This window comes from Stereum hirsutum (assembly GCF_000264905.1).
Source record: "Stereum hirsutum FP-91666 SS1 unplaced genomic scaffold STEHIscaffold_3, whole genome shotgun sequence".
Lineage (NCBI taxonomy): Eukaryota > Fungi > Basidiomycota > Agaricomycetes > Russulales > Stereaceae > Stereum > Stereum hirsutum.
The window spans coordinates 794,365-810,963 of NW_006763133.1; the positions used below are offsets into that span (position 1 = coordinate 794,365).

Sequence of the window (16,599 nt, forward strand, 5' to 3'; positions counted from 1 at the left end):
ATGTCCCCAACGTTCGAATACGAAGTCCCGCTCCGCTCTCCATCCTCTTCATCACCAGCAACAAAGCGCTACCACGCAAATGGCGCGACTCACCACGGCAAATACTCTCCCTCCACCCGCCCCTCTGACATCCCACGCATCCTCGACTCGTCATACTCCTCTTCCACCTCGTCATCCCCCACCTCCTTCTCCATCGACCAGCAAGGTGCTCTCCACGATCCAGACTACCGCGACTTCCCCGCCATTCCCACACATAACACCCGTCGCCGTCCGGCTTGGGAACGCGGTGGTTTCGCCTCGGACGATGACGAGGACGCCTACATGAGCCCAGACGAGGACTACGTCGACGAGGACACGTTCGACGAACGCTCCCGTCTGCGTTCCGCCTCTCCGCGCGAACGTCGGCGGCGGTCAGTCGAGCCGCGCTACCCTGCATACCACACCGCCTCCACCTACAGCTCCCCATACTACTCGCGTAACTCCTTCGAAGAATACTCCCGTCCATCCATTGTCGACGAGTCGCTCGAGAAGAAGCAGAGGAGGAAGTTGAGGTCAAAGGTAGTGAGTCAGGGTCACGTTCACGTAGAGGAGTCCGCCTGGACTCAGGAGGCAGAGGTGAACGATCTCGAGGGAGCCGCCAAGGAGAGCACAGAGTCGTCAGAAGAATATATTTCCCAGCAGATTCATGAGGCACCAGAGTGGACGTGAGTACCCTCTCTAGTACCTTACCTCATTATTACGAGCGCGTTCCCTAACGCGCTTTTGTCTCTCCTTTCAGGCCGACGTGCACGCAGTCCATTCGCCGCCAATGGCAATCATGGTCTCTCAGCGTCCGCTTTAGCATCTTCCGCGCTCAACGTCGGTTGAAGCGAAAGGTCAAAGTAGGCGCATGATCCTTCACCCCCTTCATGCCGATACACGCACACGCCTCTGCCTACTGCAAGCACCTATGCGCCATGTTTCCCTCATCAACGGGACTGGCACAACTTACTCGCATCGTACATCTCTACACATGCGAAACTTTCACGACTCGAGCGACCCGACGATCACGGCTGCCCGTATCTGCATCCGCGTCGGCGAAGCACGACCCCCACGATCATCCTCGGCCATTCACTACGCGACTAGTGGTGCTCGGGCGAGCGATCGTTCATGTCATTGTCCATTCTATTCTGTATAGAGGCGCGGATTGTACACCCTCATACCCCTCCAATCACCTTCCATCTTCCACCATTCCCCATTCTTCACGACCCCTCCGACCCATCGCGCATCATATTGTACATATCCCTCATCACGCCCTCACGTCCCACCTCGCATCGAGCGAGCGGGCAAACGTTCCATATTGTCTCTTTCAACGTACTTACAACATCCTTATGCATCTCTTTCCTCTTTCGGAGTACAAATTCGAACTTGTTTTTTGTCTTTGTTTTTTCGCTTTCGCTTTGTGTATATTGCATCCCTCGTTTATAGGTTTCCTTTCTTCTTCTTTACTACCTCTTTCGACGACTATATACTTTTCAGTCGACGCCTTCGATGTTCGTTGTTCATGCAATGGTTATGGTTCATGGTTACGGATACGGATACGGTCATGGTTACGAACGAGCAATAACTACCTTTGTATAACAGCACAAGCACACAAGCACACACACACTCCTTTTTCCTATCCCCCTTTTCCCGTTTCTCATCCTATCCCCTATCCCCTTTCAAGTTTCCCATTCGCACATCCGAACATCCACGTCTACACGCACGCACATAGTGTTCACGGACACAGTACATATCTAGTTTATGGATCACTAAATGACGAGCCGTACGACGCAGAAGAGAATTGAATACGAAATGATTTTGGAACGAATTATATGTGTGACGGTGTGGATTAAACTGAGCGTTGTGAGACTGAGAGTTATGGGACGTGGGGTAACAGGACGTGGCGTGAATGTGAACTTTGACCGCCCCTTTCCAACAAGCTCACGCTTTACGATTGGATTCTCACGTACACGGTAAGTCGCTCACAGGTGAAGATCCAACGCTTCAAGCGTTGTAATTTGTAATTTGTAAGGGTACTTCCAGTTCCAGGCTGCAGATAGATAGTTCCAGAACGAACCCGTCTTTCAAGTTCGACGATATCGAATTCGAACCAACGAGAACCTGCCAGTGACGGAAACCACTACTAGCACCCTACTATGCTCGAACATTCAGACCGAAGCTCGAGAGCCTGAGATCCATCGGCGGTAACTTACTGTAAAGAGATCCAGAGTCCAGAAGTCCATCAACAATTGCAAAGTCCGGCCCCAAACCCAACCTCCACAATCCCCACCTCTAGATCTGCCACGGTGACCTCCAAACCTCCAAGGAACCGTGATGATATCATTGACGTTTGGTACGCGTATAGAACCACTGTGGCTCTGATGCACTGATATGCCGTGGCCAGGAAGGGCAATGTTCGAACACGGTGGTTGGGATAGGATGGGATAGGGGCTGGAGGGTTGACGTTGATTGCGAGATTGTGAGTAGGGGGTGATGTCATTATAGGTGTGTTGTACTGTATGTATGCATCATCGACATCGTACATGGACGTAGTGGTAAGTGTTCCTAGCAAGGAGCTGCCCTGCACTGTACTGTAGCATGACCGTGAAAGATAAGTTACAAAGTCGTGCCCCGTGATGAGCAGGCTGGAAAGCGTGGCGTGGGGGAGGTAGCGGGGATGACGAGGAGGTACGGCAACCTATTGCTACTAGTGCCAGCCTGAAGTATTTCTAGCCATATGAACGTCAAGTAACGACAACGAGCATGAACAAACCTATCCTATAAGCACGGAAATGCGAACGCGTGGCGTCATGCATACGTCCGTGCTCGCATGTACACCTTTGTAAGTGACTTATTATTGGAGACCTCAGACGTCCAAGTGGGTATAAGCAAAGTTCTTCTAGTCAGCCTTCATCCTTCATCTTTCATCCTTCGAGTTCGTGGGTAATCAAGTGGGTACGCGGAGCAGGGAGCAGGAACTGACATGACGCATCTTCGAATTTCTTCCGTTGGTACGATACGACGGAACGAACGAACGAAAGTGCTTGAGGAATACTACCGACGAGGAGCTGAACGGAGCGAAGTTATTTTGACAATGACAGCCTTCGAATGACGGACGAGCCCCGTCTTCCGAAGCCTGCAAAGCCCCTGTCCAGCGTCAGATTCAGACTTCATAACATCCGAGCGTACTGTGCCTATAAGTGGCCTATGTATCGAGCTTGAATCTCACGGGCAAAGCGTAAGTACACGGAGTTATAACCCGAAGTGAGATACTACAGCCTGCGCCTGTGAAGAGTGGGTTATGATGGGGCCTCCAGGACTGGGCCTAGGAGCCGCAGGGAGACGCGTACGACATCGAATGCCGGTGGGTCAGGACTCAGGCCATGCCTGCCTGTTTGCCTGCCTGCCCGTAGCCTGGACAATGCACAGTAAGATATGATAATAGACGGCTCCCTTCGCCTCCCCGGCGAGCTGTGCACATGCATGCAGCTGTAAGGAGTACTTGTGAAAGCCCAGGAGAGAGGACCGTACGAGGAAATATGGGAGGAATCGGAATGAAGTGGTTTCCTCGAGCCATCGGGAGTTCGGAGACGGTCCCAGACGGAGCGAGATCATCTCGCAATATTATCATGGGTCGATTCGCCACTGCAATTGCGCAAGCGAAAAGGCAGATGATTTTTTTCTCCTTGGAATTGAATATTGAGGAGTCGAAGAAGAGAGGAGTAGAGCATAGCATATTGCAAGTCAGACGGCCGCGGGAGAGTAGGTAGCAGTGTTAGAAGTTTCAATTTATGACGACGTCGCATATGAGCCAATCGGAATCGGTGCAGATGCCGAGCGCACCGCCACAGAGAAAGTCAATCGCCACTTTGGAATGCTCGGAGCGAACCGAAGCCGAGGCCGGCGCTGTGAGTCCGATCAGAGTCCGAATCCGTCCAGGCACCGACGACGTCGTCCGCCACTCGTTGCTCTTGAACTTGTTCCTCGACGTCGACCAGGCATCCGAGTGGGCCACACTCGCTCGTTTTCTGCCTTTTGTTAGGTTCATTATGCTTGAGATTTCGTTGCTTCTGGACCCTCTGCCCAGCCTATTCGTATCCATGTTCTTTCTCTAGATTACTAAGGCGATGAAACCACGCATACTCCATCCTGCACCATTGCACTGCGACCATTTCGACCTAAAGCAGGTATCTTCCCCGAGCATGGCCTCCTCCAGAGTATACGTGAGTACTTACCCTTCCACTTCCAACTTCCCCACAGCTGTACTGCCGCTTTGATCGCACGAACCACCGCGTCCATGGGTGGTATGTTGTACTCATCGAACCTCGTTATGGAATAGGCTCTGAAATCCCGCAGTGGCCTGTTGCGTCCTGCGTATTTATTGATATCCTACGGCTGTTCACGGAAAGGAGCTTCATTCGGAGGTGTAGGTATTCCGAGTGTCTACGCTCCTCCACCGGGCATTCTCTGCTCTACGAAAGTCTTGTTCAGTTCCGCTTGCCAGCCTTGACGCTTTGACGCCGAACTGAGATGAACGTTAAGTTAATATCTTGTCGAGGCACAGCTGCTCTTCTTGGTGCGTAACTAACTTACCACATGCTTATTTTGCTTGTATGACGAGCCAAATGTACCCTATCACTACCCATGCAGGCCCCATACCCCACTCATCCAATTCCCCACAGCTGTGGCATTAGAGCACCGTCGCCCTTCGACCTGATGTATGCCATCGTCCTCGAAGGGGATCGTCACCGCAGTCTCCCGGGGATACCTACTATGCCCGAAGTCTTGAGATCTCTCCTTGGCCCAATCAAATTCGGTTTTCATGGTCTAGTCCACAGCGCCAAATCTCCGCCACCAAGACATTCAAGAACGGGAGAGTAAACTTATCGCACTGTAGTGCTTCCAGTCATTGGCACTATTCAAGTTTCTTCGCGCACTTAGCCCTTTCGTCATGGGATCATCCACGATGTTCTCTTTAGTATGATCCGTCGACATCGCTGCTTTTGGGGTTCACGGTGGTCGTCTAGTGGCATAACGTTTGTCGACGTCAATTGAGGAACAGAAGATTTGCCTCGCTGAAGTCTCGTTGCACCCGTGCACTAACGCAGGTATGCAAATACAGCATTATCGCTTCCATTCTCTGCAGCTGAGCGTCGAGCTTTCCTAATTTCGATACCTGGCATTTCCTCGCACGAACATGCTTTCTCCAGGCGGTCGTCAATCGTACGACGACCAGCTGAAGAACGCCAGATCTCGTGATTCAGACCGTGAGATTGTGTGGCCTTGTCGAGCAGCGGGCTATTGTTTCCCGCAGGCCCTCTTTTGGACAGTTCTCTTTCTGTGGCGTACACTCGTCTTTGCAACGTTCTTATTCCTTTTTTGTTCCTTGGTGTCTCTGTGGCGTGTTTCCGTATCGCAGCATGGCATGTGATTATCCTCGTTGCGATGCTTTATCTTCGTCCACGTACGACCTTACTAGGACGCAGACGCCCATTCACGCTCTTCGAGCTCTCGACGCACAGCAAGCTGAAGTCACCAACGCATCCTGACTTCGTTTCCTCGTCCACTGACCCACCCACAGCACAGATCGCACAAGATCCGGGACGATAACAAGCCGTATCGTCGTCGATTCGTCGGGTTCGACGCACTCGACTGTGGACTGTGCGGCACGTTGACGCTCAGGTGAGCACTTTTTGCATTTTCTCTACGGACGCCGCGTAGGTACATACGTGCATCGTTCGGCATTTTGCTCGAGTCACATCGATGCCTCGGTGCGCTTTGAATTTGAACCCACCCACGCCGACACGCATACCTTACCTCCATCGGGCGCTTGTACTTGCAGTACTTGTTAATTCTTCGAACGCTTCGGATCGTATGTTCGCTTTACACAGCTGTTGGTGCTATACCCCGGATCGATGCACGGATGGTCCGATGCTGAATCGGAGCTCGATATGTATCGTTCACCTAACTTACCTACATTCTTCTCGATCTACGACTTACTTCTCTTTCGAAAACGAAGGAAATGTTCAGGTTATGTTCGGGCATCGTGCGATGTACTGTGCGATTCGAGTTACTGATCCAGATCATAAGACTGGATTGTTTTTCGGGATGATCGCGGCATACGGGAACAATTCGGGCCATGGCAGAGTCATTGGAATGGAGTGAGCTGAAGGGTGGATGAGCAGATGGGTATGTTCGGGAAGATGTGGATTGGTTCGTTGCACGGCTGACTTAGACTTCTGTGACCATTGGCTGTGAGTGTAGATAGAACCCGCGGTCTAGATACTCATAGACGTTCTGGGCAATAGTTTGAGTGGCATCAATGAAGCAGCTGAATGCATGTGAATATACATATTATTCCCGGGTTTAGTGGGGGTAGTAGTAGGTGGTCGGATGTTGTGCATATCAGAATGAGACCGGTTCAGATCACGAGGCCCAGTCAGCTCGTGATAATCGTGGGTGGTAATGCTACGTAGCAGCCGCCTTGTCTGCTCTCTCTTGAGAGAATAGGCGTCTTTATTCCTGGCATAAGTTCACACAAGTTGACGCTACACTAGCAAAGGTACAATCAGCTACGGGTCTACGAAGGAGATGCTATCATTCTCGACCATGATGTGTACCTAGCTCAAGCATCGTACCTCAAATGATGGGCATAGAAAGCCCATTTAAGGGTTGCTGTGCTCTATCTGCGACTAACGACGTTTCGTTTCCGGAGCACGGTGCTCGAAGAGATGGTCCAGGAACGCGAGCCTATAACATTCGGACCCGTTTACCAAGCCATGTACAATAAAATCCACAGGCTCTCTGTCTTTGGACATAAGTACATCCGATGATACTCGCAGTATCAGGGCCGGTGGAGTACCCTTTTACCATCACACCTGTGTCTCGTGGACCATCGTGGTATATGCTGGCAGATACGGTGAGTAGCACACCGGTGCTCACACCCGAGCCTCCCAAGCTCCTGACTAAAACGGTGTACAGACACCACGCCAGCTTCAGACTGAGAGCCAGGTGGCATGTTACTGTAGGACTCTTCATGTACTATCTTCGGATAACATCGTCCACTTATATATACAGTCAGCCGTGGTGCGCCCACAAGACCAGCACGCAAGTGACACGTCGATGCTCAAATACATGTCCATACGCGCATCGCAGCAAGTAGTACATCCAGGATTCCCAGACGGTCATTGAGAGTGGATGATAGGATGTGTGCATATGGATGCCATGTCTGAACAAGGGGTCACATTGTTCTTGTTTCTCCGCATAGAGTGAGAGTGAGTAGTATCTGGCGTGTACTTGTGCTATCGGCTCATGGCCTGAACAACAGTCCAGTGGAGAAGTGACACCCAAGAGACACGGATACTGTATATGGTCCTACCACCGCGCATGAAATGTACCATTTGTATCCTCCGATGATCGTTGAGGATGAAAGTATCGGTTCTGTGGGAGCAGTCATGCACCCACTCGTCTGCTGTGTGCCTCACGCAGGCAAGTGAAGTATATGTGCGCAAGAACCAGTCACGGTGCTTGAGAGCGGATGGAGGATACATCGCAATGTGTTCACGGCCGAGAAACTGAGCAACTTCGGAGAGAAGGGAGTAATTGCCCCGGAACAGTGAAAGAAAATATTTCCAGATGAGCAGCAATCACTACGAGAATTATCCATGCAGTCGTCTGAGCACAAGTGCAAGTGTACAGAAAGGAAACTCGCTCAGATGGGCCATAAAATACGCCTCAACCTCGCATTTCGAATATTGCAGTCTTCGTCAATTCATAGACGCTCGCGCTGTAGGCGTAGGAACCTCGAGGCGATCTGCTACTTGGCTAGATGACCTGATTAGGAGAATGGAGAAAGGAGAACGCACGGCGAATTATCTGTGTCGAACAAGCATGAGTGACCGTAAAGAATACAGATTCAGTAGGTTCAATAAGACGGTTCTCACCTGGTCCTCATTGTGTCAAGACAGACGTCGATGTCCACCGCGAATGACGTTTGTACAGGAACACGAGCCAACACGATGTCAGAGCTTTTCGAGAAGGGCGACATGATGCATAGAGGCGGGACCATGCACGCCACCTTACATGTGAAGAACCCATGGGGCATTCTAACGATACTGACCAGAGAAACTTCGAAGCGCGCAGATGCAGTTGTTCGAGACTTCCAGCTGAGTGTTCAAATGACTAGTACTGCTAAGATGGGAGACCGCTAGAATGCATGACTGCGTGGCTTTACACACGCATAGGCCTGCACAAGATTGAACCATTAAGAAGACCGAAATAACCAGTTTTTGACCTCAGACCATAAGGATGGGGCTTTCATGGATGAGCATCAGCTACGTTGGCGTCCGCGGCGAGAGTGGGAATGATGAGCACGCCGTTGGGGTGAATCCGACGGGACGCGTCGGCCGTTCTCTCGCGTAAGTGGCCCGCCAACTTGTTGGCCTTTGATCCGAGTGGCCACCCGAGCTAGCCAAGTTCCGATGTTCAGGCTGCCAAGGCGTCAAAACTGCTGTTGATTTGTCCGACCTCGGTGGCTGTGCTCTGTCATGTTCGTTCATCACTGCGCAGACGGTGTGGTGGCACCAGCCGCGTACTTATTCACGCTACTGCCTATTCTCCTTTTCTAATGGCAAGTATTTGTTTGACATTGCTGATGTGAGCCTGAGTGGCCCGCTATAGTACGTTGTGCCGGCCTACTCACGCTTGTTCGTATTTGAATAGGTATGGCACTCACCGTCGCTTTTCTGCATCTTCCTGATCACTGCCGATCTTCTACAATCCATCGAAATTGGCCACACGCATGGGGATTAAATCTGACTCACAACATCGTCAGAAGTTAGGAATTGATGAAAAACGAGTCCTACGGAGGTTTGGGTAAGGAATTAGCACTGACCACAAGACTGCTTAGCTTGGCTATCTCCAAGCTCGTGGGCATCGATGACTGTAGCTAAGTTCTTCGTTGTTCTTTCTTTCTGTATACTCACCTTCTGTTGTTATTCCGTTCTATGATGGCTGTTAGACGGTGTCAAATGTTCACAGGCCCTACCCAACGAAACCTGGATCATTCGCACCGTCGGTGTCACGGTATGTACCATAAAATATTCAGACATGTTAGGGATAAATACGCTTCCCATCACGTCCACCATGACATGTATGCTATTGTTTCAAGTCCATGAATTTCACCCTATACATCTCCACCAGGCTTTACAGTGAGTGCCTTGGAATTTCGGTCCCTGTCTTAGGTCTAAAATACTTGTGTCTCTTATCGCCTCAACTAGAATGTGGCGTTCGTCTTGCTGTGAAAATCCGGCTATTTCTCGATTAACAAAGGTTAGTAGCGGCAATCCGACTCATATTCCTCTTCTAGTGGGCGACTATAGCTCAGGTTGGCCTTCCAAACGCTTAACCATCCGCATCTGCATGCATGTGGCACAGGGTATAGACGCTGCACTGTGTGCCGCTTTAGCCCTTAGACACGCGAATGCATTGACTTCCAAGCTCTCGCTCTAATGGGTGTTTGCTTCGCCCGATTCCCATGGAGTCCATCGGAGATACCTCGTCTCGGTGTTCAATCTCAAGCCAAGAGGAAGGCTTGATATACGTTCGTGACCCAGAGAAGTCTGCTTGGCATGTTCAGCTGGACAGAATCTAGATGTCTTTACGTTGTCAATACAGGTGATGCAAAGGTTGGAGGGCAGAGCGCATGCAGAGATCTCGTTTGCCCTCGTACCTGATCATGGGTGGATCGTGCTCAAATCAATCATCACTCGAAGGCGTTGTTAGTTCGAGTATATGCATAGGCCATTCGTCCTGAGTTGGGTTTCGTGGGATTTTGCTTTGTGGGTGATCTTGGCTGACTCACCCACAATGCTGAACGATCATTCACTTGCACAGTCAACCTCGAACTCACTCACAGGCGTCTGCTTACCATTGCTTTCTCGAGCTCCTAAGTTTATCCTTTCTTTACTAAATATACTTCACCGTCACTCGGGTACTAAAGCGTTTATAGACAATCCACCTCCACCTAACCAGTCGGCTTTGAGAGAAGTTGTCTCCGCTAATCTCAGTTCAACGAACCTTATACGGCGAGACCCGGAAGCAGTGAAGCCTATGATTGCATAGCGCCCCTGCTGCTTATGGCGCTTGACTATACCCTCTGGGATGCTCGTTCGCACTCCTTCGTCCTCGAGGTTAGAACTCTGGAGGGCGGCTGTCGGACCTTTCACCATCCGATGATACGATGCGGGTGCTCGTAGGCGTTTGTCCTCACAAAAGGCGACAAACACAAACCTTCTACCTCGGCGGAATCCTGGACGTTCTCTCAATGGATGCATGCCCGAGCAAGCGGATGATTGGCCACTTCCACCTTCCGTGTTGAGCCGGATGCCGACTCTTGTTGGTGTGTGGTGCCTTCAGAGATCACGTTTCTGGATTAGACAGATGCTCTCATGCAGAAAGGATGATTTCCTTTCGAAAGTCGCATCTTATCAGTCCGCTCATCTACTCTTTTTAATTACAGTGACTGTCACGATCTCTCATTCGCCAATCACGCGTGTTCTTCGAGCTATTCGCCCGGCCTCCATCTCGCGATCGTGCGAGATGAAATACGCCAGCCTGCGGGCATGGTGTATCTTGTTGAAGCAGCTTGAAGGCTGAATATCAAAGACACGCAGATCCTGATTACGGACGACAGTACCGTGTTCCCGTGAGAGACGAGCTGCCGGTACCAATACTGATGTGCGTCTATTGTTCTTTAGAGGCATGCATTCACACGAGCTCCCGCTCATTTCCTAGACTTTCATATCACACGGCCAAGGTTAATAGACCTAAGCTTTGATTACGGCGTCATCGAATTCATAGATGATCGTGTCCCTGATCATAGATGCTAGATATCCCGAGATTATCGTGGATGGATAAAAGCTTGGACTGTGATGTCTCCTGTTCTCATCTTCGTTGCCTCGATGTGGCGGTGCGATTGTGGGCAGCGTACCTGCCGATCTACAATGCGTGCGTGGAGGTGTACATACACGTGTTGTCTCGAGTGGCGGGATGCTATCATCCAGTGGCTCACGCGTGTGTACCAGCCTGCACTCTGTTTGAGGCTGACTGTGTTCGAAGCACATAGGTCAACATCCCCATTTACGAGTGGCTCACAGGCGAGGCGACTACGCAGAAACACATACGCTCGAAGGGTGGTATGTGTATGTTCCAGTTCTTCCATCCGATGCTTCGCGCGATCATTCGTTTTCGTGTGCATGTATAGGAGCTCGAGCCACCGCCATCCGTGAGAGTCTGCTTCACAGCAATATAACATTGTGTTATAATGCAGCGCTGGAGAAAGAGAGAAATTGCCTGACCGCTCACTTATTAATTTGCCGTTCCCACAGATACACAGGCGTTTGAATGGCTGGACATGTGCGGCAATATTGCCGGTCAACGTGGAGAATGGAACGCAGAGTCCTCTGGGAACTTACAGTGGCGAGGAAAGCAGACCTCAGACGCACCGCAAGAGAACGTTAGTCACCGTTTCCATGTGTGGCGCTAGCTACCAAGTTGCGAGGGAGACCTCCTGGTTCACATAGTCTTCCATATTCGGTTGGGGAACGGTATTTTGAGTCTAAATGTTCATCAGCAGGGACAAAGCAAGTATGAATCTCCGGATCCCCCAGTGTGGTGAACGCAGGCCTCGTCGCACTCTAGTCGTGGATCGATGTCGTGTACATGTCGAAGAAGCAGTGTGTCCGCCGCACAGGTCGTTGAGCCACTGGTTTAGGTGGCGGAATTTACATCGGAGATCCACTTTCTGCATCAGCGTGGGTCTGCCCCAACAGCTCCGAGAGCTGCCTGGGCGATGGATCTTCGCACACGAGCCTCGTGGATCTAACTTTCTACCACATTCAAAGCGAAGTGGCTCAGTTATCATGATATCCTGAAATTGAAGGTACACGCATATGCAACGTGGACCAACAGCTCAAGGATCTGTCTTTGTGCAGCTCAGGCTCTGTAGCGCTGCCTCCGCTGAACGTATCTCCACGATCGTCTCCGTCCCGCAACGAAGATATCATGCCGCAGTGCCTCGCAGGAAACTTCATACCATCCTGGTATCCTGGTATCGTCATTACTTTACCGCAGTATCTGCAGATTCCACGTAGCTCCCGTACCTTTGGCATGCACTTTGCCGGTATCCGGGAAGCAGGTCTCCTGTATCATCGGTGTACGTTCGCACGTCATTCGACGAGTGTGATAGACGAGTGAACGCAGTCGTCACTGGTGTGATGATCGCATGCTGGTACATCCTGAACTGAGTTCAGCATGGCGTCACGGGAAGAATGGGGCAAATAGTGTGGTTTAACCTTGAATGACGGTAGATTATGATGCTACGGGTGGCCAGGTCGCAGGAGATATATGGGCTCAGTTTCAATGAGAAGGAACATAGGACTCCACTTGCAGCATACTATAATTGCACTGAGTATCCCTGGCTTAGAAATAGTGTGTTAATAATGGCCTCAAATATAGCAAACTTCACAGGAAGACCGACTAATGTTCAGGAGAGCATAAAACCGGCATATGTCACCCCTAGCACTACCTGTACCACGCTTCATTCTGCCTTGAGGCTATGGATCGTGGAGTACTAGTTGTACCGATATTACTGTGCATTTCTTTGGTGGTGGTGCCGCATCCATGACGAAGCGAAGTGCGATGAAGAGGTCTCGTCGCAAAGGCCTCGGACAAGCGGAGCGAATCATCATCATCATCATCATCATGTCTCGTCGTGGTCGGATTAAGTCTACAGAAATTATCCTCGAGCCACCGCTCAAAGTCATCCATTTAGTAATGGAAGGTGCACGAGGCATGGCAGCGACTCACCGGTCGAAAAGAGCAAGACAAACATGCGACTTGGGAGTCAATATGGTGCGCGCAGATGCAGCACGGAGGGCTCCGTATTATCTCCATCAAGTGCAGGACTGCGAGAGGAGTTCTGATTGCTGCAGGGTCTAGGTTAGCAGGCGTTTCGATCTGAGCGACTTGCTTATACGAGTGTATAGTATGGCTAGCTCGGTGATCGGTCGACAAAAACGCAAGTCCAAAGGGCTCGAATATGTCGACGACGATCTATGACGAGGTGCTGGATCAGGTATAGTTGAACGAGAAGGGGTGCGGAGGTACAAAAGTAGCGAGTTTGCGAGGAGGTAAAGGTGGAGAAGTCAAGGAGGAGGATCGATACAGGATATTCGCAGTCGACTGAACGTGTCAACGAGCTGGTATGAATAATGGGGTGCACTCGAGGACAGAAACGACGCTTACAGGCGGTACCGGCGTCTGGAGTAGTCCAACGTTAGTCGATCTTTACCGTCGTTGTGTCTGAAAACATGAACTTGCGGAGATAAGTCGAACATCGGTGGACGTAGTGTCTGGCGATCAAAGCGACAGGTTATCGTATGCTTGATAAACGCACTTCAGATCAGGGTACGCACTAGACGATCCGAGATAAACATGCAGCGTTGTCCTGGAAATTTGACATAAAGACAGAGATCAGAGCTGCGTGCTGAGGGCTCCTGACCCGCTGCAGGTTCTAAGAATGATCGTCGGGACAGTACACAAGGCTAGAGAAGCCTGTAAAGAAGCATGCTGCACTGAAGTAATGTGGCGTTTTCGCGTTTCCTAGGTCCATCACGATCAGTGCTCGGTGCGTGTGCCGTCTTGCGCAGAGAAACCAGTAGTAATCGAAACGGCACTCTCGAGGCTGATGGTAATTGAGGTCAGCGACGACTCGGAGTTGACAGCCATCGATCCAAAACTGAGACTGAGTCTGAGCCCGAGACTGACCGATCCCCAATGCTTGAGGTTCAACAAAGCCAAGAACCTTGAATAAAAAGGAGTTGATAATGAGGAAGACTGATAGTTGCGGATAGTTGAAAAGCAGAGAAAGTGGCCCGGGGTGGCGTGACGTCTCGCGCACGGCGGAAGATGCCGAGAAGCCATAACAGTGTGTCCAAAAACAGCATCCAATTGCGAGTTTGCTTCCGCCTCGACACTTCTGTCGTTCAAACCCCCGCCACACAACCGTGTTGTTAGTGATATGTCGGATTCGGAAGGAGAACTTGAAGGGTATCTCGATCCGCTTAACCTGGCCTTATCCCATCTTATCATGGTCTCTCTGTTGGTACTACAGCCCTCAAACATACTGGACACGCGCTGCCGAACCTCGTCTAACCATCTTCCGGACATGGCAAGACGAGGAGTCCTCGACTGATGCTGCCGAAGCTTGCCGACGCCTTGAAGACGAAGTCTCAGTGCTGTTATCCATCGTCAGTGCAGTTCAACAAGAGAAGAATGCGTTCGTTCCAATTCATCGACTACCTGCCGAAGTCCTGCTCCATTGTTTCTGGTTCCTGCTGGAAATAGAGCCACCGGTATTTCAAGATGAAAACAAGGAAGATGCTTGCAGGAAAAATAGTATCATCTCCGTACCACAAAAAACAGTTTCGCGGACTATTGGCTGGATCAAGGTACTACAACATGTCCCGATGTTGTCGTGTGCTGTGTTCAGTTATACGGCTACTGAGACGATCATGTAGATTCATTACTAATCTTTGTACTTTTTTTTTGAAGGTTACCCATGTTTGTCACCACTGGAGAAAAATTGCCATAGCTTATCCTGGGTTTTGGACCACTCTCACGGACGACCTCCCAGACGCCCTCTATAACACCATGCTCGAACGTACGGGCGATGAGCCACTTCTGGTTCAACAGGACTTGGACACGCCCACGGGTAGGATGCGTGCGGAGAACTTTGTTTTGCACCACCTCAACCATGTCCGGGAATTGAGGTTTCGTGGCTCCGCTGATGCATTGCAGGCCGTCGCCGAGGAGTTTTCACAGCCTGCGCCCATGCTAGAGGTCCTTGAGCTCATTTGTAACCGAGCAAAAGGCCTCAAACCAGGACTTGTACTCCATTCCTCATCCTTTTCCAAAAGCGCTCCACGTTTACAGAGTGTCTCACTGAGGCTTCTACCGTTCCCGGAATCCTCTTCGTTTCTACAAAACGTTACAAATTTTTGCTTTGAACTCGAAGAACGCAATCCTGCCCTTCCATCCGTGGAACATCTCCAATGCGATCCAGACGAGACGCTTGCGGTCCTCGATTGTATGCCTTTGTTGGAAAATCTCCGACTGCACCATACCTTCCTCCATACGTCTGACACCGACGACATGCTTTATCGTCCACCATCACGCTTGGTCAAGTTATTCTATCTTCAGACAATGGACCTGCGGAACACCTATATTGGCTGTATCGTCACACTCAAAGGCCTTCGTATCCCGTCCTCATGCCGCATATCCCTCGAATTTCATTCGTTTACCCCGCGTACCACAGAGGAAGTTGTCCCACTGCTTAACGTCGCACTCATCGCTCTGGATGACATCGTGACGGGACATCTTCCCACCTTCCGCGCTCTACGCATCAACGTAGGCAACGACTTCAGCTCATCCATCTCAGCTCGCGGTAGGATGCTCAGCATCCTCGGTTGGCGCACTCCCATCCCTGAAGATCGCATAGCCGACTTTGACACCCACCCGTATATGGACGAGGCACCACCAGATATGACGCTGGAGCTCAAACTCGGAGCCCGTCCACTCAAATGCCGGGACCTCCTTCAGAAGGTCTTTGGGTACTGGGACATGCGCACCGTCGATACGCTCTCCGTCCGTTTCCCGAATCGCACCACCGGCGCCGAGTTCTGGTACGACTTGGCCTTGCATTTCAAGAATATCCGCCATTTCGTCGTAGAAGTTTCCAAGCTCACTCCTGAAATCATGCGTCTCATCCTCCTCGGACGTAGCCATCTCAATCTTCAAGCTCGAAGTCCTCCCGCCAGTCCCATCCCCACTTTGCAACCAACATTCGAAACCCTTCACTTTCCCCTTCTCGCATACCTTGCTTTCCGCGACCATGCTACATTCCCAGCCGCATGGTGGAACCCCATAGCCTCTGTGTTGATGGAGCGCAAAGGCAAGGATGGGGCGTTCGCTTTGCAGACGTTGTGCGTGCCGAGCGGGATAAAAACCTCCACGCCGGACGCTAGCCTGGACGAGTTGCGGAACATGGGCGTGGCTGTCAGACTCCGAGCTCCTGTCTCGGGCCCTTAAGGAACATGTTATATAGTTGGAGACGAGTGCGAAATCGGACTCGGACGAAAGGCTACGATACTTTGGTGTGGTATGTTCTGCTTCAGCATCTGATGCTATCGAGTCGTTGTTTTCTTTTTCTGCAGACTTTTTACGCTACAAATAAGACCCACGTTCTCTTGCTTTTCTATGATTCTGTTCATCCCGTTGACTACACGCTACCTATGTCGCAAATAGTTCGAAGTTGTTGATACCCCTAACGAATCACATCCAGCTACACTGTTGATACGATACTATACCGTCTTTGACGTCGTGTGACACTCGTAATTATCCCAAACCAATTCTTGCTTTCCTTTACCCTTTTACCAGTGTTTTCGAGGACTCCTAGATCCGTTCTTACCTCCTGCGTCTCTCGACGGATATATGAGATCAGAACTATGGATAGACAAC

General features: G+C 50.8%; 4 protein-coding genes across 4 annotated transcripts; 3 read left to right on the forward strand and 1 right to left on the reverse strand.

The window, feature by feature from the left end:
• Positions 1-1,691, forward strand: STEHIDRAFT_166017 (uncharacterized protein; the record flags this gene model as incomplete). Its single annotated transcript, XM_007300746.1, has 2 exons — positions 1-704; positions 779-1,691. The coding sequence occupies 2 exons, from the start codon at positions 1-3 to the stop codon at positions 891-893; spliced, it is 819 nt and encodes a 272-aa protein (XP_007300808.1). The 3' UTR covers positions 894-1,691.
• Positions 1,692-4,035: 2,344 nt separating this feature from the next.
• Positions 4,036-5,314, reverse strand: STEHIDRAFT_118802 (uncharacterized protein; the record flags this gene model as incomplete). The annotated part of the gene is made up of 3 exons (XM_007300747.1): positions 4,672-5,314; positions 4,361-4,597; positions 4,036-4,244 (listed from the first exon to the last, which is right to left on the reverse strand). Coding segments are annotated over exons 1-2 (208 nt in total), but the record flags the coding sequence as incomplete, so codon positions are not given.
• Positions 5,315-12,677: 7,363 nt separating this feature from the next.
• On the forward strand, positions 12,678-13,652 carry STEHIDRAFT_118803 (uncharacterized protein; the record flags this gene model as incomplete). Its single annotated transcript, XM_007300748.1, has 4 exons — positions 12,678-12,834; positions 12,889-13,007; positions 13,327-13,433; positions 13,497-13,652. Coding segments are annotated over exons 1-2 (248 nt in total), but the record flags the coding sequence as incomplete, so codon positions are not given.
• Positions 13,653-14,733: 1,081 nt separating this feature from the next.
• Positions 14,734-16,476, forward strand: STEHIDRAFT_166018 (uncharacterized protein; the record flags this gene model as incomplete). The annotated part of the gene is made up of 1 exon (XM_007300749.1): positions 14,734-16,476. One exon carries the CDS (start codon positions 14,734-14,736, stop codon positions 16,168-16,170), a length of 1,437 nt encoding a protein of 478 aa, XP_007300811.1. The 3' UTR covers positions 16,171-16,476.
• Between the last annotated feature and the right edge of the window lie 123 nt (positions 16,477-16,599).